At 40.3% G+C, this 24,811-nt stretch overlaps 1 protein-coding gene and 1 long non-coding RNA gene across 4 annotated transcripts in view; one reads left to right on the forward strand and one right to left on the reverse strand.

Annotated features, from left to right (window-relative positions):
* DMC1 (DNA meiotic recombinase 1) overlaps positions 1 to 11,584 on the forward strand; it is a 39,098-nt gene extending 27,514 nt beyond the window's left edge. For all 3 annotated transcript variants that reach the window (XM_005655492.2, XM_021091489.1, XM_021091488.1), the window contains 2 exons: positions 2,348 to 2,464; positions 10,498 to 11,584. In XM_005655492.2, the coding sequence (XP_005655549.1) occupies positions 2,348 to 2,464; positions 10,498 to 10,567 (187 nt within the window). In that variant the 3' untranslated portion in view covers positions 10,568 to 11,584. The remainder of the gene's footprint in view (positions 1 to 2,347; positions 2,465 to 10,497) is intronic.
* Positions 1 to 24,811, reverse strand: part of LOC110260646 — a 33,966-nt gene that overhangs the window by 7,063 nt on the left and 2,092 nt on the right. The window contains exon 2 of the long non-coding RNA XR_002343895.1: positions 7,537 to 7,619. This is a non-coding gene — a long non-coding RNA (uncharacterized LOC110260646). The remainder of the gene's footprint in view (positions 1 to 7,536; positions 7,620 to 24,811) is intronic.

The following is a 24,811-nucleotide window of genomic DNA, read 5'->3' on the forward strand; positions in this document are numbered from 1 at the left end:
CCCTTCGAAGAAGCAGGCAATGTCATCCAAGGCCAGGGAACAAGAACAGAAAAGGGGGCTTAAGGACACCACTGAAGGTTTGGTAGAGAGGAGATGAAGCTAACCATGCTCACACAGAAGAATTACTTGTCAATATTCTGAGACTGTCTGTGAGAAGCATTGACATAAAACTTCTCTCTGCCCATTTAGCAAACCCTCACTCTCCTTTCTTGTCTCCTTCTATGAAGACATAGAAATCTCTTAACTAGTCTGCCTTCTGTGGAAGTACCTATCTTTCTGAAAATTGCAATATTCTCCTTGGAATTTTTATAACTTCCATGTCTTAAGTTCAAAAAATATTTTTGAGTACCCCTGTGTGGCCGGTTTGTACAGAGATGAGTACAATGCCATCTGCCCTGAACAAGCTTAGCAATAGGTAATAGAAGAGGGGTTGAGGGGGAATATAATATGCGAATAATAGCAGCACTAAAGGCATAACATGAAAAAAAATGTGATAAGCATAAATACAGTGTTTGCAAGTTCAGAGTTCACAGCCCAGTTGAGAATATCATCAGGCCCTCAAGCAGCCTATCTACATAGAACATGGGATTCTTTTAAGGCTTTAAAGAACCACCCATAATGGAGGGTGATGTAGGGGGTTTAGAGTTTTTCCCTTAAAAAGAGTGGCATTGATTTGTAAGTATTATAAAGACAGCTCATCTCTACCTATTTCATCCAATTGAGATGGCTGTATTGCTTTATTACCCTTTCAGCTGCCTAAGTAAAGCAACTTAGTCTTCTGACTTCTTAACTCCTGTCAGTCTCAACTGCCTCGCTGCTACTTTCTGGATAGTGATTTACTCCAAAACTAACACTCTGTTCTTGTTCTCACATTGGACCTGCTGAATCTTAACCATTCCTATCCAACCCCAGCCAGCTGGTCCTAACCTCTGAGCCATTTAATCAAGCAGCAGTTTATATTAGCTGACTCCTTTACCAGAGAGGTCTGTATCCCCACCAGCCTACAGTCTCTTTAATCTCATGTCAATCAGCCACGTCCTCACTACACCTAGCCTCATGCTTACAGGAATCCTGAACTTCATGGAGCAAGCAGAATTTGAATTTACTTGCAACTTAATTTTCCCAGAGCTAATGCTATTGTACTATGCCAAAATTTATTCTAATCAAGTATAACCTGTTAGTTTTATGCTCAGTTCCATTTATTGATGATTTTGAAGCCTAGGTTTTATTCTACAACAAAGAGATGATCCTGTGGGGATTTTCCTTCATTCTATCGATATGGTATATTATATCAATGATTTTCCTATGTTGAACTATTCTTGCATTCCTAGAATAAATTCTCCTTGGTCATGGTGTATAATCCTTTTGATATGCTGCTGGTTTGCTGGTATTTTTCTACCTAGGCTTTTTTGAAGGGCTTACTAGGGTTACCCTTACTAGGGTACTTCTACAGAGTATCCCCTGTGGTGCAACGTATCTCTAGAGCGCTGGGACACAGGTTCAGTCCCTGGCCTGGCACAGTGGGTTAAGAATCAGGCAGTGTAGGTCACAACTGTGGCTCAGATCTGATCTCTGCCCTGGGAACTGCATATGCTGCAGGGCCAGAAAAAAAAAAAAGAACCTTTTGCTTCTTGCCAAATGAATGTTAGTCTCTTAGTGAGTATATCTCTCAAGAGTGTCAATATTTTTAACTACCTTGCAATCATAATATATTTTTTTAATCTAATCATTGTAAGAGCTTAACTTTTATGTATCATATTTTAGAAGAATAAACTTTAGATATCAGCAATAGAGATATTTCTCAAATTATTCTCACTGCAAATACATAACCAGGAGAACATTGAACACTTCCAGCATACAGTTAATGAATAAGAAGGAGGTTCTCAATCTGCTCTCATTTGCATCGTAGCATCATGAGGGAGGGTTGGGTATTTCTTATTCATTAGACTAGAATACTGCTTGACACACAGTAGGCCGTTAATAAATATTTGTGGTAATGAATGAATGAATTCAATATTTGTATTTTGTAAAAAAAAAAATTGCTTAACCCCAAGAATTACCTTAAGGTAATGAATAATGTTTTATTTGTGTTTTTATTTTTAAAAAATCAAACAAAACATGAACTATTTGTCATAGAAATCTCAGAAGCCTAAACTGAATGGCAATGGGGTACATAGCAGTTCCAAACCCTACTTCATGCCCTAGTTTGTGAACAAGCCTCTGCTTGTTTAGAATACTCACCTACCCTATCCCCTGCCATCCCCCACAGAAAAATTGCCTTGTAATTACAGGTATTACTGTGTATAGGCCATATGATGAAACCTGAAAAGACATTTTATTAATTCAGGTTTCAGGCAGACCCTAAAAAACCCGTCGGGGGACACATTCTGGCTCATGCTTCAACAACAAGAATAAGTTTACGAAAGGGAAGAGGAGAACTGAGAATTGCCAAGATTTATGACAGGTAAATATTTTCTTAATCAAATTCTTATGCATATGGCGTTAAATAGAATTGCCTCTCCTGAACGAATATAATTATTCCATTGGCAGACACTACATGCTTGAATTTTCTTCTCAAAAAGTATTCAGTTCATTGGAAAGGCCCTGTTATGTCCTAGATTCTAGGATTCGGGGATTTTGTTGACAAATAAACTTGGTCCCTGAGCTTCCAAAGCTTATAGTGAAGCTAGATAATAAAATAATTAATTCCGAATAAGGTGAGGTAAGTCCAAGAAAAGTACAGCCGTGTGATAGGAATGTTCTTTCCGCCAGTTTTCAGGTTTCAGTTTAAACATCACTTCCTCAGGGAACCTTTCCCTGGCCCTTATATTCTAGGCTAATTGTCTTTATCACACTTTATATTCTTTCACAGTACTTTACTTTTTTAATAATAATAAGCTTAATACATGTTTACAGAGAAGCCTATTACATATCAGCTGTTCTAGATTCTGGGGATAGAGCAGTAAACAACAAAAAAGACAAGGCTCTGCCCTCATGGAGCTTATGTTCCACTGGTAATGATTTACGTAACATATGTCATACCCACTAGACAGTAAATACCCTGAGGAGAAGGACACTGTTCTCGTGCTCACCACTGTATTCCTAGTGCCTGGGACATAACAGATCTACAATATTTGTGACTAACCAAGTAGCCAATCCTGGGCAACAAGGCAAAGATTTGTAATAACTCTTTACCCTTGAGAGGGAAAAATCAGCCAAGAAGAAATCAGATGAGTTCTTAATCTGGTTTTTGCTATGAATCACAGTACTTATTATGTATTGTCATTGAATAAATATTGAATAATCAGTTCCTCCTTCTATCTGGTTTTTATTCAGACCATTTCTCTTTTCATCACTGATCTCTATGGAAGATTATAATGCATATGCAAATGCTATGTTTGTGAAACTTCAGCAGTCTCTAGAAAGTTGTTACAAATGTTCTTTGTTGAATTAAACAGAAGGATTGTTTCATCTCTTTACTAAAATTTTTTGGTCTACATCTTGGATAGATTGCTGTGCTTAGAACTTTCCCAAACATTTTTCACTCTGAATTGTAATCAACTGGTTATATGTACATCTCCCTCACCACAGGGACTGAATCTGGTTCACTAATGTCCCCAGCACCTAGCATGGTACTTGGCTCATGGTGAGAGCTCCATAACTATTTGTTTTATTTTTTTATGGCTACACCCACAGGTATGAAGTTCCCCAGCCAGGGATTGAATCCGAGCTGCAGTTGCAACCTGTGTCACAGCTGTGGCAATGCCAGATCCTTTAACCCACTGCACCAGGCAGGGGGTTGAAACCGTGGCTCTGCAGTAACCCGAGCTGCTGCAGTCAGATTCTTAACTCACTGTGCCAGAGAGGGAACTCCACTATTTGTTGAATTAACAAATGAATGAACTCTATCTATATGTTCAATCAATTGTGTATTTCATCAAGTCCTCCAAACTTGTAGGAGCAAATAACTCCTGCAGTTTTTATAATCCTAAGAGAATACTAGGGTTCTTCAGATTCAACAAAGGATAATTAAAATTATTATAGAAATTAGTTATATAAAATTTCCATAAGTTTGAATAAAAATACTAAACTAGTCAAATGTCAAAACTTAGTTTGCTGTGCAGCTTGTACCCTCTTCTTTCTGGTCCCAAAAGATTTTTCATAAAGAATTCTCTTGACTTTAGAAAAAACTTTTTGGTAGAGAAGATTATGATGAATAAGAATCATCAAGAAAATGACAGCTAACACTTATTGAGTGGCTACTATGTGCTAGGCCTTGTGCCTAGTGCTTTATTTTTTCTCATTGTTTTAAATGACCACCTTAAGAGACAGGGGTTATTGTCCCCATTTTACACATGAGGAAACCAAGGCCCCAAGTGGTTAGGTAACCATTGCTCCTCTGCAGTCTATATGTATGTATGTATGTATTTTGCTTTTTAGGGCTGCACTCTCAGCACGTGGAAGTTCCCAAGCTAGGGGTCAAATCAGAGCTACAGCTGCCAGCCTATGCCATAGCCACAGCAACACCAGATCCGAACTGCATCTTCAACCTGCACTACAGCTCACGGCAACACCAGATCCCTAACCCAGTGAGGGAGGCCAAGGATGGAACCTACATCCTCATGGTTACTTACTGGTTGGATTTGTTTCTGCTACGCCACAACAGGAACTCCCTACAATCTGTTTTAAACATAGACGTCAGAGTGATCCTTGGTAAAATCAAGTCAGATCATGTTTCTCCAGTGCTTCCCCGTCTTAAATCAGTATAAAAGTCCTTGTCTCTACACTAGTTTACACAGCACTCCTTTTCTTCCTGTTCTCCCCCTGTGCTTCAACCTCACTGGGCACCTTGATGTTCTAGAAACATGCCAGGCACACTCCTCCCTTGGGGCTGCTGCACTTACGGTTCCCTGCCTGGAATAAGCCTCCCCAACATGGCCCTCTTTCTGGTCATCTCCCTCACCTCCTTCACGTCTTTGAGCAAATGTTACCCTCTCAACAATGTCTGTCTTGATCTATTTAAAATTGCAACTAGCCTTCTCCCTGCTTCCATACTTCCAATCTCCCTTATCCACCTCTTTTTTCTTTCCCTTTAACACTTATCATTTTCTAACATATCACAAAATATATTTCTTTCTTTCTTTTTTTTTTTTTTTTTTTTTTTTTTGCCTTTTGTCTTTTGTCTTTTTGTCTTTTTGTTGTTGCTATTTCTTGGGCCGCTCCCGCGGCATATGGAGGTTCCCAGGCTAGGGGTGGAATCGGAGCTGTAGCCACCGGCCTACGCCAGAGCCACAGCAACGCAGGATCCGAGCCGCGTCTGCAACCTACACCACAGCTCACGGCAACGCCGGATCGTTAACCCCCTGAGCAAGGGCAGGGACCGAATCCGCAACCTCATGGCTCCTAGTCAGATTCATTAACCACTGCGCCACGACGGGAACTCCGAACAAAATATATTTATTTCTTATGTCCGTTGTTTATTGTCTGTCTCTCCTTCCCCTTGAATATATGTTCCACAAGGCCAGAGATCTTTGTCAATTTTTTCACTTATAGAACTCAAGGGCCTACAACAGGAATATAGCAGGTGCTCAGTAAATATTTCCTTAGTGAGTGAGTGAATGGATTTGCCCCAAATCACAGAGCCAATAAGGAACAGAACAAGGATTAGAATCTATGCTGTCTGAATCTAGGGCCTACACTTTTTTTTTATTATTACACTACTTCCTAGTTTATTAAGGATGATCTATTTAGGGTAGCTAGTCCACTATAGCTACTTCCATAGCTTCAACTACTACTTTATACAGATGGAAGAGAAAGACATTTCCTGTTAAAATAAAACAGAATTCCCCAAGAATTGAGAAAAAAAAAATGGTTCTCAGAAGAATTCTCAGGAGTACAGGAGTGACTGCAAAAAGGAACCTTGCCTTTTTCCTTGAATAGCCTGTAGTTACTGCTTCCATAAGTAACTATAGACTGGCTCTCAAATGTATATTTTTCTCTCATTAAAACTTTGAGTGAGGGAGTTCCCTTTGTGGCTTAGCAGGTTACAAACCCGTCTAGCATCCACGAGGACTCGGGTTTGATACTTGGCCTCACTCAGTGGGTTAAGAATCTGATGTTGCTGGGAGTTCCTGTCATGGCTCAATGGTTAATGAATCTGACTAGGAACCATGAGGTTTCGGGTTCGATCACTGGCCTCGATCAGTGGGTTAAGAATCCGGCGTTGCCGTGAGCTGTGGTGTAGGGTGCGGCTAGTATCCCAAGCTGCTACAGCTGTGGCGTAGGCTGGCAGCTACAGCTCCGATTAAACCCCTAGCCTGTGAACCTCCAGAGCAGCCCTAGAAAAGGCAAAAAGACAAAAAAAAAAAAAAAAAAAAAAAAAAATCTGATATTGCGGTGAACTGTAGTGTGTGTTACAGACGAGGCTCAGTTCCTGCAATGCTAGCCAGCAGCTGCACCTCTGATTTGATGCCTAGCCTGGGAACTTCCACATGCTGTAGGTGTGGCCCTAAAAAGCAAAAAAAACAAAAAAAAAAACAAAAAAAAACACCAACTTTGAATGACTAAAAATCCCATTTATTTTACTCTGTTTTGCATATCTGAGATCAGTGGACATTAAAACAAAGAACTCTACTGAATTCAAAGGAAAACTGAATTTTAAACAATTACAAAAACCAAAATAGGCATACATATGGTCAAGTTTCTAAAGTAGTTGTTTTTTATTCTGTTTATTGAATCAAAACAAACAAAAAACCCTGGTTCAACAGCTCCAATTCGACCCCTAGCCTAGGAACCTCCATATGCTATGGGTGTGGCCCTAAAAAGACCAAAAAAAAATTATAATTCCACTCAGGCCTTCTTATCCCTCAACTCCAGTTTTAGTCTAGTAAGATCTACTTTATCTATTGCTCATATTCTATCCTTGCGGGGGGGAGACCTCTCTGCTACTTCCTTTTTCTTTCTTTCTTTTCATTTTTCTGCAGTGTGCAACATCTCGATGTGGGATATCAGTTCCCAGACCAGGGACTGAACCCGGGCTGTAGTAATGAAAGCACTGAATCTTAACCACTGGACCACCAGGGAATTCCCTCTGCTATTTCTTTGTTTTTCTTTCTTTCTTTTTTTGTTTTTTTGGTCTTTCTAAGGCCACACCCACAGCATATGGAGGTTCCCAGGCTAGGGGTCGAATTGGAGCTGTAGCTGCCAGCCTCCACCACAGCCACAGCAACTTGGGATCTGGGTCTGTGACCTACACCAAAGCTCTTGGCAACGCCGGATCCTTAACCCACTGAGTGAGGCCCAGGATCGAACCCATGTCTTCATGGATACTAGTCAGGTCCATTAACCATTGAGCCACGACTGGAACTCTCCTCTGCTATTTCTCAAGGGAAGTAACCTTACCCATGGTATGCTCAAATTATACTACCTAATCTCTACCCTCCTAATAAAACAAAACAAAAAACCAAACAAACAAAAACCAACTTTGAGTGACAATATAGCCTACTAGTTAAGATCATGAGCTTTGGAGTCAAATACCTTAGTCTCTAATCCCAACATCTTCAATATCCAGCAGCGTGACCCGTATCAAATTACTTCTCTCTGACCCTCAATCTTCTCATCTGTAAAATGTGGATAATAATACATACTCAACATAGTTATCATAAAGTTTGAATGAAATAATATAAGGGAGCCTGGCACATAATAGTTTGTAAATAATAAATGGAAGCTATTAATATTACTACACAGTCACCATAACTTGCATATAATAATAGCACAAAGTAGCAGTAGGCTCTTTCTCTTATGATCAGTTATTTTCAAATTTCTGTTTTCAGTCTTTTTTATTTTTTGGCTGCACCTGGGGCATATGGAAGTTCCCCGGCCAAGGATGGAACCTGTGCCACAGCAGCTACCACAGCACTACACAAGCTACTGCAGTACAATGCCAGATCCTCAACCCACTGGGCCATAAGAGAACTCCTAGCCTAACTTTTTTTTGAAGTGTTAGATATTCACTTCCAACTGCTTGCAGAACTCCTTACTGTATCAATGCCCCACAGGTACCTCAAGCTCAACACCTCCAAACCTAACTTCTTATTTTTCCTCTCTCTTCTTCCTTTTTTCTTTTCTTTTTTCTTTTTAGGCGTATAGAGGTTCCCAGGTTAGGGGTCCAATTGGAGCTACAGCTGCCGGGCACAGCCACAGCCAGAGCAACATAGGATCCGAACTGTGTCTTCGACCTACACTATAGCTCACGGCAACACCAGATCCTTAACCCACTGAGTGAGGCCAGGGATCAAACCTGCAACCTCATGGTTACTAGTCGGATTTGTTTCTGCTGCGCCACAATGGGAACTCCTCTCTTTCTTGTGTACAAAACAAGCTTCTCTATTTCTGATCTTTTGTTCACACTAGAAATGGAATACCCCCATTTCTGCCTCAAAAGCTTCTGTGATAATCTCTATTATCTATGAAACCTTTCCTAATCAACCTGACCTGCATAAAGTCTCTTTTCCTTAGAGTTCTATAATGTATACTGACTTTATGGAACTTGGCTCACTTTGCATATTTGTTATGTTATAGCTCACCTCTTGGGCTTCTTGAGAATAAAGACTCAGTCCATTTTTGTAAATTCTATGGAGGTCTAGTACATGCTAAAGTATGACTTTCAAAGAGTTAAAAACATCACTTTTTGCAAATAAATATAAAACAGACATGTGTCAAAATTTTTATTCAACTCCTTAATGAGGAAAATACTGATTCAAAGGATAATTTGAGGAACAGAGAGATTTATGATGTCAGTCAAAGTAATGCTGAAATAAATTTGCTAATAGGTGCAAAACTGGTTACTATCCTACCAGGCAATAAATTGTAACATTTGAAGTTGTCTTCTCTACTGGAGAGAAATCAGTTGCTTCTCTACAAAATGAAATTCATTTCCATTGTTATAGACTGGCATCATCTGCATTGCCCTCAGACAAGAATAATCTGCATTGCTATCAGTTTCCTACAAACTAATCTCTACTCCTATAGAGTTGTAGAATAGATTTAAAAGGTAAAATTTACTGTAATATGGAGTTCCCACTATGGGGCAGTGGGTTAATGACCCAGCTTGTCTCTGTAGAAGCACCAGTTTGATCCCTGGCCCATGCAGTGGGTTAAGGATCTGGTGTTGCTGCAGCTGTGGCATAGGTTGCATCTCCGACTTGGAATCAGTCCCTGGCCTGGGAACTTCCATATGCCACAGGTACAGCTGGAAAGGGGAAAAAAAAAGTTTAAAGTATGTAATCATGACTCATACAAATATGAAATGTCAAAGATTTTATTTAACTCATTAACTCACGCAGGAACCAATAAAATTTTATAACCAGATCAAAGGAAAAATCAAATTACTACCATACGTAGTCAAACAAGTAATGCTGAAATGAGTTATAAATTGATCAGAAATGGGTCAATATCCATTGGACAACAATCAATTGCATTCCTCACACAACTTTCATTTCTGTGGACAAGAATAATTTGTCTTTTTTTTTTTTTTTTTTTTTTTTTTTTTTTTTTTTTTTTTTTTTTTTTTTTTTTTTTATCTTTAACCTAAAACATATTTTTTTTTTTTTTTTTTTTTTTTTAATTTTATTTTCCCACTGTACAGCAAGGGGGACAGGTTATCCTTACATGTATACGTTACAATTACAGTTTTTCCCCCACCATTTCTTCTGTTGCAACATGAGTATCTAGACATAGTTCTCAATGCTATTCAGCGGGATCTCCTTGTAAATCTATTCTAAGGAATAATTTGTCTTATTCATAGTTTTCTACAACTCACAGAGTTGTAAAATAGCTCAAAGTCATGAAAGCCACCAAGTCCTCATAGATTTGGATAACCTGGAAGGATCTGCTAAGCAATCTATTTGTCCACTGAAATGTGCTCAGTAATCTTTTAGTTTATTTCAAAATCTCAAAAAAAAAAAAAAAAAAAAAGGAAAGAAAAGAAAAGAAGTTCCTTTGTGGCACAGCAGGTTAAAGATCTGGCATTGTCAACTGCAGTGGCTCAGGTCAATGCTATAGCTCATTTTTGATCCCTGGCTCAGAAACTTCCACGAGCCAAGGATGTGGCCAAAAAAACAAAGTTTCTCATGGTTTTTCCCCATGTTAGTCTAATCAACAGAAATGTGGACACCCATTTAGAATCAAATAAGCCCCTAAATGTCTGCTGCACAATGCTTGACAGTACACTGAAAGAACACCCAGTTATCCTTTTTGCCTATTTCCAAGTTTAGGGCAATATTTCTTGACATCCAGAACCTTACATATAGAAGTTATTCAATAAATGTTTGTGAGGGTTGATAATACTTGTAGATAAATTCGCAGTCCACATTTAGCTATACCAACTCACATGTCTTTGGAGACTCAGACTAATAGGAATATGATGCCTGTGACATGAATATAGTATTTATAGAAATAGAGCTTTTTATAAACTTCTGTTCCCTTGTATTCTCTTAGCCCTGAGATGCCTGAAAATGAAGCCACCTTCGCAATAACTGCTGGAGGAATTGGGGATGCCAAGGAGTAGGTGGCAAATTGATGCAAATTGGTTCTTAGTGCTTATTAGCAGCTCAAGAAATGGAAACGCAGTCTCAAATTTCAGATCCTGAAGTAAGAGTTCGTTTTTTTTTTTTTTTCACGTTATTAAAGGAAAGTCAGCAAAAGAGATTTAAATCTTATATTTATCTTAAAAGTCTCTGACTTATAACTACACATTATGCATAAATAAACCTTTTGAAAACTAGTTGGGGAAGGGGTTCCTCACTTTAACTTTCCAAAGTGAGCCACTAAGCAGACAGAAAGTCTGATTTCAGAAATGTCCCATTCTGCTGCAACTTCCCCACAAACACTTACAGAGGTGAATACACTTACAAAGGAGGGAGACATTTAAGGGAAGAATATTTATAGGACATACAAAAACCTTTTTAGTTATGATATCAAACTGTACATTCACATTTATACAACAGAAAAGAAACATTAAATTAAGCTAAATTTTAAATCATTTGACTTTTTGACAAGTTGAAATTATTTTTTAAAAATGTACCTCTGAGCCATACATATTTTATTGGGAAGATGAAAAGGAAGGTAATTAGGAAATTCACAAATTTTGGGTGGTCAAGATAGCATGACTTTTGTATTTTAAGTTTGGGGTAAAGAATTCAAAACCTTTTTTAAAATATTAATGTTAATTTAAATGTAAGATTTCTGGATAATTTTAGAAATTTATAAAAGAATATTGTTTTTCTAATTGTTAAACAAAAATAAAATCTAGTTTTCAAAATTTTTGTCTGATAAAAATATTTTAAAATTCAAATACTAAAAATATTTACAATGACAATATTCGTAGATCTCAAAAAGATTTAATCTGTGTTGCATTCACTTGTATAAAAATTCGAGTACTGAAAGTACCATTTGTTACAAAAGCTATTTGATTATCCATTAAGTCATTCACTCACCAATTGTATATTGAATGCTAAGTGCTAAAAAATCTGCAAAGAAGTATGGCTCCTAAAAAAAAAAAGAAGAAGAAGTATGGCTCCTGCCCTCAAAGAACATGTATACTAGTTCAGAGAAAAGAGTAATATTTATGAAAGTGTGAGAGAGCAAATGATTAGATAATTAATTTGGATTCTATGATTCCAAAACTGAGAGAGGAAAAGTTAAGCTATGGGACAGCTTGTGCAGAGGTATAGAAGTTGGGATTTGGAAAAAAAAAGAGACCAACCTGACAAGCAGAAATTGTTCACAGTGTAGAGTACTGGGAAAAAAAGAAAATTTTTATTATTATTTTTAAAGCTTAAAAGCTGTTCCTCTGAATAAACAGAAGTTAAAGTCATTGTTGTTCAGATTTTCTGTATTCTGCAAGGTCACTTAAACGGCTTTTTTCAGTATGCAAATATAAATGCACACTTTTTCCTGGAGAAGGGAAAGTTTTGCTACTTGATAAAAACTGAGTATCTCCTAGAGATTTCCTAGTATGCCAAGCCCTGAAGAGAGAATGATCTAATTTGTATGTGAGCATAAGCTTTTTAGTAGAAAAGATTTGAAATTTAGAAAAATTTTCTGGGTTATGCTGAATACACCCCTGATAAGGAGAATTTATTTACCCATTGGTGGGGCAGTAGAGTTGGAAACCAGGGCTCAATACAAGTAAGTGCCTACAGTTCTGTGGGAAAGACTGGTTTCAGTATAGCATGTGGCTAAGGCTGGAAATCTCTGGATTCAGCCACTCTGATATGTCCTGCTTTGGAGAACAGTAGCTGACCGTGCAAACATTAGCTAAAAAGCTGTTTGTAAGCTTGGGGCCCAACTTTGGGATAACAGAGCATGCGGTGCCCACTGAATTTTTCAAGGCCAGGGTGCAACTTGTCACCAGTGATCAAAGCATCAGACTTTTCTGGTCCTTCTCCATCTGACAGTAGAAATAGCTCTGGCTCTTTATTCCGAGAGAGAGAGAGAGAGAGACTCAAAACAAAGATGTTATTGGTCAAGATTCTTTTGGTTGCAGGCCACAGAAACTCAAAGTAGCAAATGCCAGATAATAATTCATTGACTCAAGAAACTGAAAAGTCCAGAAGTGGAGCTGACTTTAGCCACAGCTGGAGCCAAGATCTCAAACAGCATCACTGGGACTTTTCTCCCTGCCTCCATCTCCTGCTTTGTTCATTTCCATGCTGCTATTGTTCTTTGACAGGCCTTCTGTACATAATAGGTTGCCAAGATGCTGCTTGCAGCTCTAGGCTTATATCCCACCAAGTTAGAAAACACATTAGAAAAAAGCATGGCTTTTTCCTCCATTATTCATTCTGTTGAAATAAGCAAAAACCACCAGATGAGAACAGAGGCTATTTATTCAGAGTTTGCTACAGCAAGAGTCAGTGACCTTCATTTGCTTTTGATCGACTCAAAGGCAAGCAGAGGAGTAGGAAAGCTTTATAGAGGAAAAAAGGGAAGGCTTCAGGTATGCTCTGATTGGAGGCTGTTGTTGGCATGGGAAGCTGGAGGATTAATTTGATAGAGTCACAGGAAATGGATAAAGGAAATAACACTGGCTTCAGGTAGATAATTTAGGAAACAGTTATAATAAATGAATTTTAAAATGATAAAAGAATGAGATTTGGGCAGTAACAATGAGATGGTTAGACATTTCAAAAAGCTAGTTAAGATTTGGTTTGCAATTGAATATAAAAAGAAGAGAAAGCAGAGTCACAGGCAACTGTTGACAAAGTTCTCTAACCTGAAAGGAGATTATGTTTGTATCGTGAACATGAATTAAGTGTCAAATAAAGATTAGGGATTTTACCTGGGAAGGTTTATTTTGTATTAGTTTGCTGGGGCTGCCATGATAAAGCACCACAAACTGGATGGTTGAACAATAGAAATTACTGTCTCACAGTTCCGGAGGCGAGAAGTCCAAGATCAAGGTTGGTTCCTTTGGAGGGCTGTGAGGAAGAATCTGTTCTATGCCTCTCCCTTAGCTTCTGGTGGATTCCTGTCAGTCTTCAGCATTCCCTTGGCTTGTAGAATAATCACCTTGACCTCTGCCTTTGTTTTCACATGGCTTTCTCCCTGCCTGCATGTCTTTGTGTCCAAATTTCCCCTTTTTATATGGATACAGTCATATTGGATTAAAGAGACACATCCTACTCCAGCAAGACCACAGCTTAAGTAATTACATACACAATGACTCTCTTTCTTTTTTCTTTTTTTAATTTTTTTTTTAATTTTTATTTTTTGGCTGTGTGTGAGGCATGAGGAGGTACTTGGGCCAGGGACCAAACTCATACCACAGCAGCGACCCAAGCTGCTGCAGTGACAATGCTGGATCCTTAACCCACTGTGCCACAAGAGAACTCCTACAATGACCCTTTTTCTAAATAAGGTCACATTCTGATGAATTGGAGCTTAGGACTTCAACATATACATTTTAAGGGGGACATAATTAAATAAGTTAGTAAGAATCAGGTACAGTTAAGAATCAAACACCAGGATACACAAAATACAACCTGAACTCAATACCTGCTACAATCAGAAACATGGAAATCAAGATCTGGGGAGATCTAGTATCTACTTAGAAAATGAACAGATTGACATAGATGATCTCTTTCACCCCTTTTTAACTTTCCTGTTCAATTATTCTTTTTCTTTTCTTTTTTTTTTTTTTTTTTTTTTTTTTTTTTTATAGGGCCACACCATGGCATATGGAGGTTCCTTGGCTAGGGGTAGAATCAGAGCTGTAGCTGCTGGCTTACACCACAGACACAGCAACGCTGTGGATCTGAGCCATGTCTGCAACCTACACCACAGCTCATGGCAACGCTGGATCCTTAATTCACTGAGCGAGGCCAGGGATTGAACCTTTGTCTTTATGGATGCTAGTCAGATTCATTTCTGCTGAGTTCCACGATGAGAACTCCTGTTCAATCAGTCTTTAAAGAACAAAGGAAAACTAAGGACAGAAAACCAGGACATTGGAATAAGGTGGTCAAGCCAACAATAGGGAATACAATACACTAGACTCAGAAGGCATATCTTTCATGGAGAGGGGCTAGGATCTTACACACCAAGTTGCAACCAGTCAAGTCTCCTTCACCTGACTTAGGCTTGTTTGACATGGTGAATGCTCACCATTTTTTGGTTGCAAGATTTCCATTTATCCAGCATAATAACACCCTGGTTTTCTCTTAAAGAGTCACCTCTCCCCAGTTTAAGTAGTCTGTCCGGAGACATTAGATACTAAATGCTTGTCACAAAGATGAGAGCATGGGTTAGAGGTTACTCATACATGCTGTAACAGCAGGGGCAGCACGGCCTACAGCAGTGACATAGACCTGAATAGCTATTCCTGCTGCTAGACTGCAGCTTTCTGAGTCCTAAAGTGCAGAGTTGCTTAGACTTCTGTCCATTTATATGGTGGTTCTCCAGCCTCCTGCCAATTCAATGACTCCTAATGTCCTTCTGATAAATTCTTCTTTGCTTCAGTAGCCAGAATTGGATTCTATTACTTGCAATCTAGAACTCCAACCAAGGTGACACCCAAATACTGCTTCAGGGGGTTGGAAAAAAGGAAGCCAGGAAAAGCTTGCTTAACACTCAGGAAGATAATTCTTCATTATTCATAGACTCTCCTATGCCAGTCTTCAATATTTTAAAAGTTGTTGACAAGATTATTAGTTAGGATTTACTTAGCTGAATATAAAGAAAAACCCAAAATAATAGTGTCTTAAACAAAATCGAGGTTTATTTTCCTCTCATAGGCAAGAAATCTGGAGCCAAGCAGTCCAAAGCTATTATAGTGGCTCTACTTTGTCAAGACTCCAGGCTTCAGAGTTTCCATTGTGGCTCAGCTGGTTAAGAACCAGACTAGTGGAGTTCCTCCTGTGGTGCAGCGGAAACGAATCTGACTAGGGAACCACGAGGTTGCGGGTTTGAATCCCTGGAGTCGCTCAGTGGGTTAAGGATCTGGCGTTGCCATGAGCTGTGGTATAGGTCCCAGACACAGCCCATATCTGGTGTTGCTGTGGCTGTGGTGTGGGCCAGCAGCTACAGCTCTGCTTCAACCCCTAGCCTGGGAACCTCCATATGCCAAGGGTCCAGCCCTAAAAAGGAAAGAAAAAAAAAAAAAAGAATGCGAGTTCGATCCCTCGCCTTGCTCAGTGGGTTGGGGATCTGGCATTGCCATGAGCTGCGGTGTAGTGTGCAGGTTGAGTCCTGGATCTGGTGTTGCTGTGGCTGTGGTGTAGGCTGGCAGCTACGGCTCCAATTTGACCCCTAGCCCAAGAATTTCCATATGCCATAGATGTGGCCAAAGAAAGAAAGAAAGAAAGAAAAAGGAAAAAAGACTCCAGGCTTCTGTCTTTCTGCCAGATCATCCCAGCTTTTGGCAAGGTCGGCTCATGGCCTGGAACAATGGTCAGAGAAATCAAGTTGGTGAAAGAAAAATGAAAGGCAGAAAGGCGAAGTCAGCTCCAATGAAGCAGCCCACCTGCCCCAACAAATAATACACACAACACTTCTGCTTATATTTCATTGGCCTGAACTCAGTCATATGGTCATATCTATATACAAAGCAGTAAGGAAATACTATCTTTTGTTCTAGGCAGCAACAAGCCCAAATGAAATTCAGAATTCTATAATTAAGGAGGAAAGGGAAAATAACTATTGGGTAAGAAACTAGCAGTTTCTACCACAAAATCTTCTTTTACTTTCTCAGCAGTGACAAATTTCTTGAATGTCTGTTATATGGTATGCAGGGCACTTCAGGCACTTTGTACTTGTACCAGTAAAGCTGGTTGAGGGTATAGTAGTTAGAATGCCCTCAGCTGCAAGTAACAGAAGACCCAACTCAAAGTAACCCAAATAGTGAGAAAATACGCCGTCTCATATAATAAAAAGTTCAGAAGTCAACCAACTCCTTAGCAAATTCTGCTACTCTACAATATCATCAAGGGCCCAGGTTCGTCCTTTCTCACCACTTTCCCATCATCATTGTGTTAGTTTGGGTCTCTAAAATCTCCCCTCATGGTCAAAAGAGGCCTATAGCACTTCTACCTTCACATCCTAAAATGATGACATCTAGAAAAAAAACAAGGCATTCTTTTAGGACCAAGGAAACAACCCACTCATACAGCTGCATTCAGCCTGTGGGTCTGCTGAAGGACCTAAGATGGCCTCACCCTTATGGCTGGAGTCTTGGCAGGGATGATTGAAAGGGTGAGACTTCTGCCATCATTCAGTAGTTAGCCTGAGCCTCTTTACATGGCAGCCGGGTTCCAAGACAGCAAGTGTTTATCAAGCTTCTACTTGTTTTACACCTGTTAATGTCTCATTGGCCAAAGCAAGTCACACAAGAACCCAGAGTCATTATGGGAGGGGACTTCACAGGGGCTTGGATACCAGGAGATGGGGTTTCTCGGAGGTCATCAGTACAACCGTTTTCTACAGGGTACTATGTTGGGCCCTTTGGGGTGGGAGAGTTTGTCTTCAAGAGCTTACATTATGGTTGGGGCCATGAGACACAAACTCTTGGAAAGTTAAATAGAAACACATGATTTTTTTTTTTTTTTGTCTTTTCACCTTTTCTAGGGCTGCTTCCCATGGCACATGGAGGTTCCCAGGCTAGGGGTCTAATCGGAGCTGTAGCCACCGGCCTACACCAGAGCCACAGCAATGTGGGATCCGAGCCACATCTGCAACATACACCACAGCTCACAGCAACACCGGATCCTCAACCCACTGAGCAAGGCCAGGGATCAAACCCACAACCTCATGGTTCCTAGTCAGATTCATTAACCACTGTGCCACGACGGGAACTCCTAATTTAAATATTTAAATAAAAATATTAAGACTATGTGAGTCTGAAGGCAGGCACAGAGGAGGGGGGGGTTCAACCTGGAGAAGTTAGTTGGATTTTTTTCCCAGGAGACTTCATATGGTGGTGAATGTTTAGTGCCCCAGAATTGGTTCATTTCTAGAAGGATACTTTGGTCTAACTAAGCACACAAGCTGCCAAGGAGAGTATACCAAGATGCCAGTGACATTCAAGAATCGAATTTAATGTCAAGCAGTTCAGATGTGAAGACTGTGAAGACTGACCTGAACAGCCAGCCCATTGCCTCAAGTGAGCAAGTTCATGTGAACCTAGAGATGCTTGATAAACATGGAATCAGCATAAGGCTGCTTGGATATAAAACTTGGACTGAGAATCAGTTGCTTCTCATGTGACTGTCTCTGTTCTCAATTGGCATCTATCTTGATGGGAGCTCAACACTCTATGGTGTATCTTAATGGCCCTTACATTAAACAAACACCCGCTACTAAGCACTAGTGAAGGTTACTGATTTTATTATTGAAGGTAAAATCATTACTCTGATGCCTCCTCCCCCACACAAAGTTTTTTGACTTTCTCTGACTTCTCAGGTTCCCATCTTTTAACACTGTCTTTAAATTCATTTATATTCGGAGTTCCGGTCATGGGGCAGTGGAAACAAATTTCACTAGAAACCATGAGGTTGCAGGTTTGATCCCTGGCCTCGCTCAATGGGTTAAGGATCCGGCGTTTGCTGTGAGCTGTGGTGTAGATTGCAGACATGGCTTGGATCTGGTGTTGCTGTGGCTCTGGTGTAGGCTGGCAGATACAGCTCCAATCAGACCCTTAGCCTGGGAACCTCCATGTGCCAGGATTACGGACCTAAAAAGACAAATAAATAAATAAAAAAAAATAAATTCATTTATATTCAACAAGCCAAAGAACTTTCAGCTACTAGGACTCCTTGACTTAGAAGGCTGCTAGGGAACTACAGCAATGTTTTTCTGTCACCAAAAAAAAGGTCTTTCTTGTCCCACCCTAATTAGAAAGTTTCCATTTTCTGAGGCAAAGGGCCATGCGAATATAACACCTGCGTTTTTCAAAAGATAAGTGCCAAGCATTTGTATATGTGAGTGTGGTATTTGTCACACCTTGTTAATTATAATCCCCCTTTCTCATTTAGAGGCTCTCTTTCTTTCCTTCATTCTTCCTTCCTTCCTTTCTTCCTTTGGCCAGGCCCACAGCATGTGGAAGTTCCTGGCCAGGGATCAAACCCATGTCACAGCAGAGACTCAGGACACTGTAGTGACAATGCCGGATCCTTAACCTGCTGCAACACAGGAAAACTTCTTACTGTCTTTTTTTTTTTTTTTTTTTTTGTCTTTTGTCTTTTTGTTGTTGTTGTTGTTGCTATTTCTTGGGCCGCTCCCGCGGCATATGGAGGTTCCCCGGCTAGGGGTCGAATAGGAGCTGTAGCCACCGGCCTACGCCAGAGCCACAGCAACTCGGGATCCAAGCCGCATCTGCGACCTACACCACAGCTCACGGCAACGCCGGATCGTTAACCCACTGAGCAAGGGCAGGGACCGAACCCGCAACCTCATGGTTCCTAGTCGGATTCGTTAACCACTGCGCCACAACGGGAACTCCCTTACTGTCTTTAAGATGCATTAACACCCTTTGTCTATCCATAAAAAGAACAGCAAAAAAAAAAAAAAAAAATCATTTGAAGGTGGTGATTAATGCCTCTAAGTGCCAGAGGACAAGAGATGACTTCCCTAAGACTGCAAGGTGACAGAGGGGAGAGCAGTGGACCATCAGGTTTTCTATCTGCTATTTCTATTTCTATGTTCTCTATATATAGGGGGATTAGCCAAAGAGTCTCAGAAGCTGGGGAAAAATAGAGACTAGAGATTTGTTAAAGCAGGGAGGCAGGAGTTCCTGTCGTGATTCTACGGTTAACAAACCCTGAAGCTGGGTCTTTGGGTCATGGGGAGCCATAGAGAGTTTGTTTATTTGTGTGTCTGTTTTTAGCTGCTCCCACAGCATGCAGAAATTCCAGGGCCAGGGATCAAATCTGTGCCACAGTAGCACCACAGCCACAGCAGTTACAATGCCAGATCCTTCACTTGCTGAGACATTCGGGAACTCCCATGGAAATTTTTTTAACTAAGACACTTAGACTAGCAAAGTTGAAAAATCCTTAGGGTGGGATTCCATTCTTCTATGCCTCTCTAATACAGAAGTCACTAACCCACACTTTCAATTAGAGTCAATTATTAACACCTCTGTGCCTAAATTTCTGCCTGGCAACAACTGCCTGAACAGGGAAACACTCACTTTAGTTGGAGCATGGCTCTCCATCTCCCTTCAGTCCTTACCTGGTCTAGGTTCGCTTTTTATTTTATTCTATTTTTTTATGGCCACAGCCATGGCATATGGAAGTTTCTGGGCCAGGGATTGAATCCAAGCCACAGCTGTGACCTACACTGCAGCTGTGACACCAGATCCTTTAACCCACTGTACCAGGCTGGGGATTGAACCCGAACCCCTGTAGTAGGATTTTTTTGGGGAGGTGGGTAGCACCTGCAGCATATGAAAGTTCCCAGGCTAGGAGTTGAATCAGAGCTGCAACTGCTGGCTTATGCAGAGTCTGCAGCAACAATGGATCCTTAACCCACTGTGCAAGGCTAAGGATTGAACCCATATCCTAATGGATACTTGTCAGGTTCTTAACCTGAGAAATACAACAGGAACTCCCTGCAGTCGGATTTTTAATCCACTGAGCCACAGCAAGAACTTCTGGATTCGCTTCTTTAGATTAATGGTCTTTGAATAGTATCCCCTAAGAAAATTCTAGGAGTTCCCGTCATGGCTCAGTGGTTAATGAATCTGACTAGGATCCATAAGGATGTAGGTTTGATACCTGGCCTCACTCAGTGGGTTAAGGATCCGGTATTGCCATGAGCTGTGGTGTAGGTTGCAGACACAGCTTGGATCTGGGTTGCTATGGCTGTTGTGTAGGCCAGCAGCTATAGCTCCAATTTGACCCCTAGCCTGGGAACTTCCATATGCCACAGATGCAGTCCTAAAAAGCAAAATAAATAAATAAATAAATAAAATAAAAATAAAATTCTAAAAACATATTTTGGTTGCTGCCTAAATTTTTAAGTTGTAAGTTTAAATTGTTTTAAAGGATGTAATTTGTGAAATGCTCAAATAATTGACATTTTAAAGTGAAACTGCTGAAGTTCCCATCGTGGTGCAGCGGACATGAATCCGACTAGGAACCATGAGGTTGTGGGTTCAATCCCTGGCCTCGCACAGTGGGTTAAGGATTCAGTGTCACTGTGAGCTGTGATGTAGGTCGCAGACGTGGCTTGGATCTGGCATTGCTGTGGCTCTGGCTTGGGCCAGCAGCTGTAGCTCCAATTAGACCCCTGGCCTGGGAACCTCCATATGCAGCAAGTGAGGCCCTAAAGACAAAAGACAAAAAATAAAATAAAAAATAAAGTGAAACTGCCACATTACCTTTTTTTTTGACTGCAACCACATGCAGAAGTTCTAGGACCAGGGATCAAACCTGCACCACAGCAATAACCTGAGCCACAGCAGTGACAATGCCAGATCCTTAACTTGCTGAGTCATTAGGGAACTCCTGTCACATCACTCTTAAATGGATTCCAGTGGAATTTAAATACTATAGCAGTTTGATACCCAACATGTCCTTTAAAAATACATGAATAAGCTCTTTAAAAGTTGAACATTTTAAAAAGTGTATTTATTTTTTTGGGGGGGGGGCCTTTGCTGAAGGCATGTCAAAGTTTCTGGGCCAGGGATTGAACCTGTGTCACATCAGCAACCTGAGCCGCTACAGTGACAATGCTGGATCCTTAACCTGCTGTGCCACAAGGGAACTCTTAAGAGTTGAACATTTTATATGGCTCCCTTTTCTCTTTGAAATCTTTTTTCTAGAATTTTATCCTATATATTTATACCAAGCTGAAACCAAAATATTTCTGACTCAGACCCATGGTTTTTTAATTAGAATCACTCACCTGGTGTCTAGACTTACTGAGGTCCTTTGTGTCTCAGCACAGAAGGAATTCAGCAAGAGACAAAGTGATAGGCAAGAAACAGATTTATTAAGATAGGACACTTTGAAGGATACAAGTAGGCAGGCAAAGAAGCTCTGCCTGGAGAATCTGGTGGACTACATTTTAACAACCCAAGGAAAGTGGAGAGTGGGAAAAGACAGCCTTGTTCCTCATTCTTCAGGCAGCTCTCAGGCTTCATCATTTGCTCCTCCCTCATATTGGGTAAGAGAGTATTTGACCCTATGAGGTCAAACTAGGACTGTGATGGTGCTTACTCCAATCAGCTTTAGGGTGGAAACATGTGCTAAAATACGTTGAATTATCTTAGGTTTCCTGAGGTCTCCTCTATAATGAGGGTCTCCTACTTTGTAATGTCCTCTTTCCCTTAAATTCTTCTCCTAGGTCCTAAGGATCATTATCTTGCTGAACTTGAATGCAGGCCTCATTTTATCTGCCACATAATGACTGAGGCGTTATCTCAAGTACTTTTGTTTATGGTTTTATAGTTAAGCAAGCCTGCTTCATTCTGATAGTTTTCTTGAGCCACTATTAACTTACAGTGGTCTCCCAAAGTTCCTTAGGCTTCCCTATCTATGGTTCCCTACTGAGACTTCAACAACTACCTGTGTAACTATCCTATTCTGTCCCTATCAATATGTCTTATTCATCACTTAATTTTATTTCTCTGCCACAGAAAATTGTGGCATAAAAATTAAATTTTTTTTCCTTTCTTGTGACCCTAAGGTTCTATGCATTAAACTTTCTCCTGGGAGCTCCCGTCGTGGCGCAGTGGTTAACGAATCCGACTAGGAACCATGAGGTTGCGGGACCATGAGGTTGCGGGTTCGGTCCCTGCCCTTGCTCAGTGGGTTAACGATCCGGCGTTGCCGTGAGCTGTGGTGTAGGTTGCAGACGCGGCTTGGATCCCGCGTTGCTGTGGCTCTGGCGTAGGCCGGTGGCTACAGCTCCGATTCGACCCCTAGCCGGGGAACCTCCATATGCCGCGGGAGCGGCCCAAGAAATAGCAACAACAACAACAACAACAAAGACAAAAAAAAAAAAAAAAACAACTTTCTCCTGGATTGTTATTATTGCAATTTTTAGAACACAATTAGCAAAGCAACATAAATATATTACAACTCTTAATAACTATTAAACAGAGAGTAAATTTTTAAAATTTATTTATTGTCTTTTGCCTTTTTAGGGCCTCACCCGTGGCATATGGAAGTTTCCAGGCTAGGGATCTAATTGGAGCTACAGCTGCCAGCCTATAGCCATAGCCATAGCAATGCCAGATCCGAGCCACAGCTTCGACCTACACCACAGCTCACAGCAACACAGGATCCTTAACCCACTGAGCAAGACCAAGGATCGAACCTACAACCTCATGAATCCTAATCAGTTTCATTACTGCTGAGCCATAAATGGAATTCCAGAAAGTAAAATTTTTAATGGAAATGCAACTTTTTATACAATAGAAAGTTAAAAAAAAAGTAGATCTTACAAAAAATATTACTTTCAGCAATTTTTTTCTCCTTTTCTATAGCCATTAAGTGCTGAGAAACTTTGATCACATAATTTAGTAGTTGCGAATGGAAAGAGTTTTATTATGGTAATCTCCCCCAATAATTTGATCTCCTTCCACGATATATAGCAAAAATCCAGTAATCTATCTTAAGAAGTTATTTTTAAGGATCTATTGGCTGAACATTCCACATGGTACTTCTTCCATTTTTTCTGAAAACCAGAAACTGGAATTCTGATTTGCAAAAGGATGTGTTACCAAGTCATTAGAAACATTTACTTTTTTCACATCAATATTAGCATTACTAATTTTTCTTCTATTTGTCATCTCTGAGATTTTTATATCCATGGCAAAGTCCATAGTAAGATTTTGAGTATAAGATATATACTCTTTTTGTTTGTAAAATGGGAGGATGCACTTTTGGACAAATTTCTCAGTTATATCAATTTTAGAAGTGAATATATATGAAAGTTCAAGCTCTGGAAATAGATTTCCTGAAAACTCTGTTCTAATGTGTCGCTTGTATATCATAGTTTGAAGGCAAATGCTTGAGGTTACCTTGTTGACTTAAGCACCTCAGTATTCTCAACCGCTTATATCTAAAGCATGGTTGACGCTTGAACAACATGGATGTTAGGGATGCCCAACCTCCATGCAGTTGAAAAGCAGCCTATATTTTTATATACAGGCTGAATCTGAGGTTCTACATCCATGTATTCAACCAACCTCAGATCTTGTAGTACACATTTAGTGTATAAGCAGACCCGGGCAGTTCAAACACATGTTCCTCTGTACAATAAACCAAGTTATCAAAAAACTAATCTGGGTCATACCAAGCTAGAAAGCAGGGGATTATTTTCACATTTGGGTGAGTTTAATGACTATGAAGTTGCATAGTTGTGAACAGGCAAACCAGTCAAGATAACTCCTTCAGTGCTTGCTTATACAGCCGAAATCTTAGTAGGAACTTAATTGTTGGCTACTCCTACAAGATTCATCCTTGACTCTTCTTTCAAATCCCACTCATTGACAAATCATTGACTAGATTTTCAATTACATCGTTTTTCCCTTACCCATTGCTCTTAACCTGCACTAAACTAAGCCCGTGGTTTCTTGTCTGGATTACTGTACTAGTTTCCTAATCAATCTGTAGGCTTCTGTCCTGGCTCACTCTCAATTTATTCTCTAGACTGCAGTGATAGGGTTCCTTTTATTATGTCACTCTGCTTAGAACCTTCTAGAGATTTCCATTTTACTGAAAGGAAAAAAACAAAGTCCTTAAACTGGCCTACAAATCCTTCATAATCTGGCCCTCTCCTATCTGGCTTCCTTGCTCTATCTACTCCAGCCACATTCTGCCTCAGGGACTTCGTACCTGCTTTTTCCTGTTAGTAAGCCTGCTTCTTCCACTTTAGGGCTCTGCTCAAATGTCCTTTGGTCAGGAAGGCCTTCCCAGGACATTCTCTGTAAAATACTGTCACAAATACACTCCCCTCCCCCTCAGGCACACACTATCCCTTTACTGTTTTTAATTTTTATTTCAATTAGTAACTGCCTGACATAAACATTTGTTGAAATAACAATTTAAAAAACACATTTATGGAGTTTCCGTTGTGGCTCAGTGGTTAACGTATCCGGACTAGGAACCATGAGGTTGAGGGTTTGATCCCCTGCCTTGCTCTGTGGGTTAAGGATCTGGCGTTGCCGTGAGCTGTGATGTAGGTTGCAGACACGGCTCAGATCCTGCGTTGCTGTGGCTCTGGCATAGGCCGGCGGCTATGGCTCCCATTCGACCCCTAGCCTGGGAACCTCCATATGCCACAGGAGCGGCCCAAGAAATGC

Source organism: Sus scrofa, chromosome 5, assembly GCF_000003025.6.
Source record: "Sus scrofa isolate TJ Tabasco breed Duroc chromosome 5, Sscrofa11.1, whole genome shotgun sequence".
In the NCBI taxonomy this organism is placed as follows: domain Eukaryota; kingdom Metazoa; phylum Chordata; class Mammalia; order Artiodactyla; family Suidae; genus Sus; species Sus scrofa.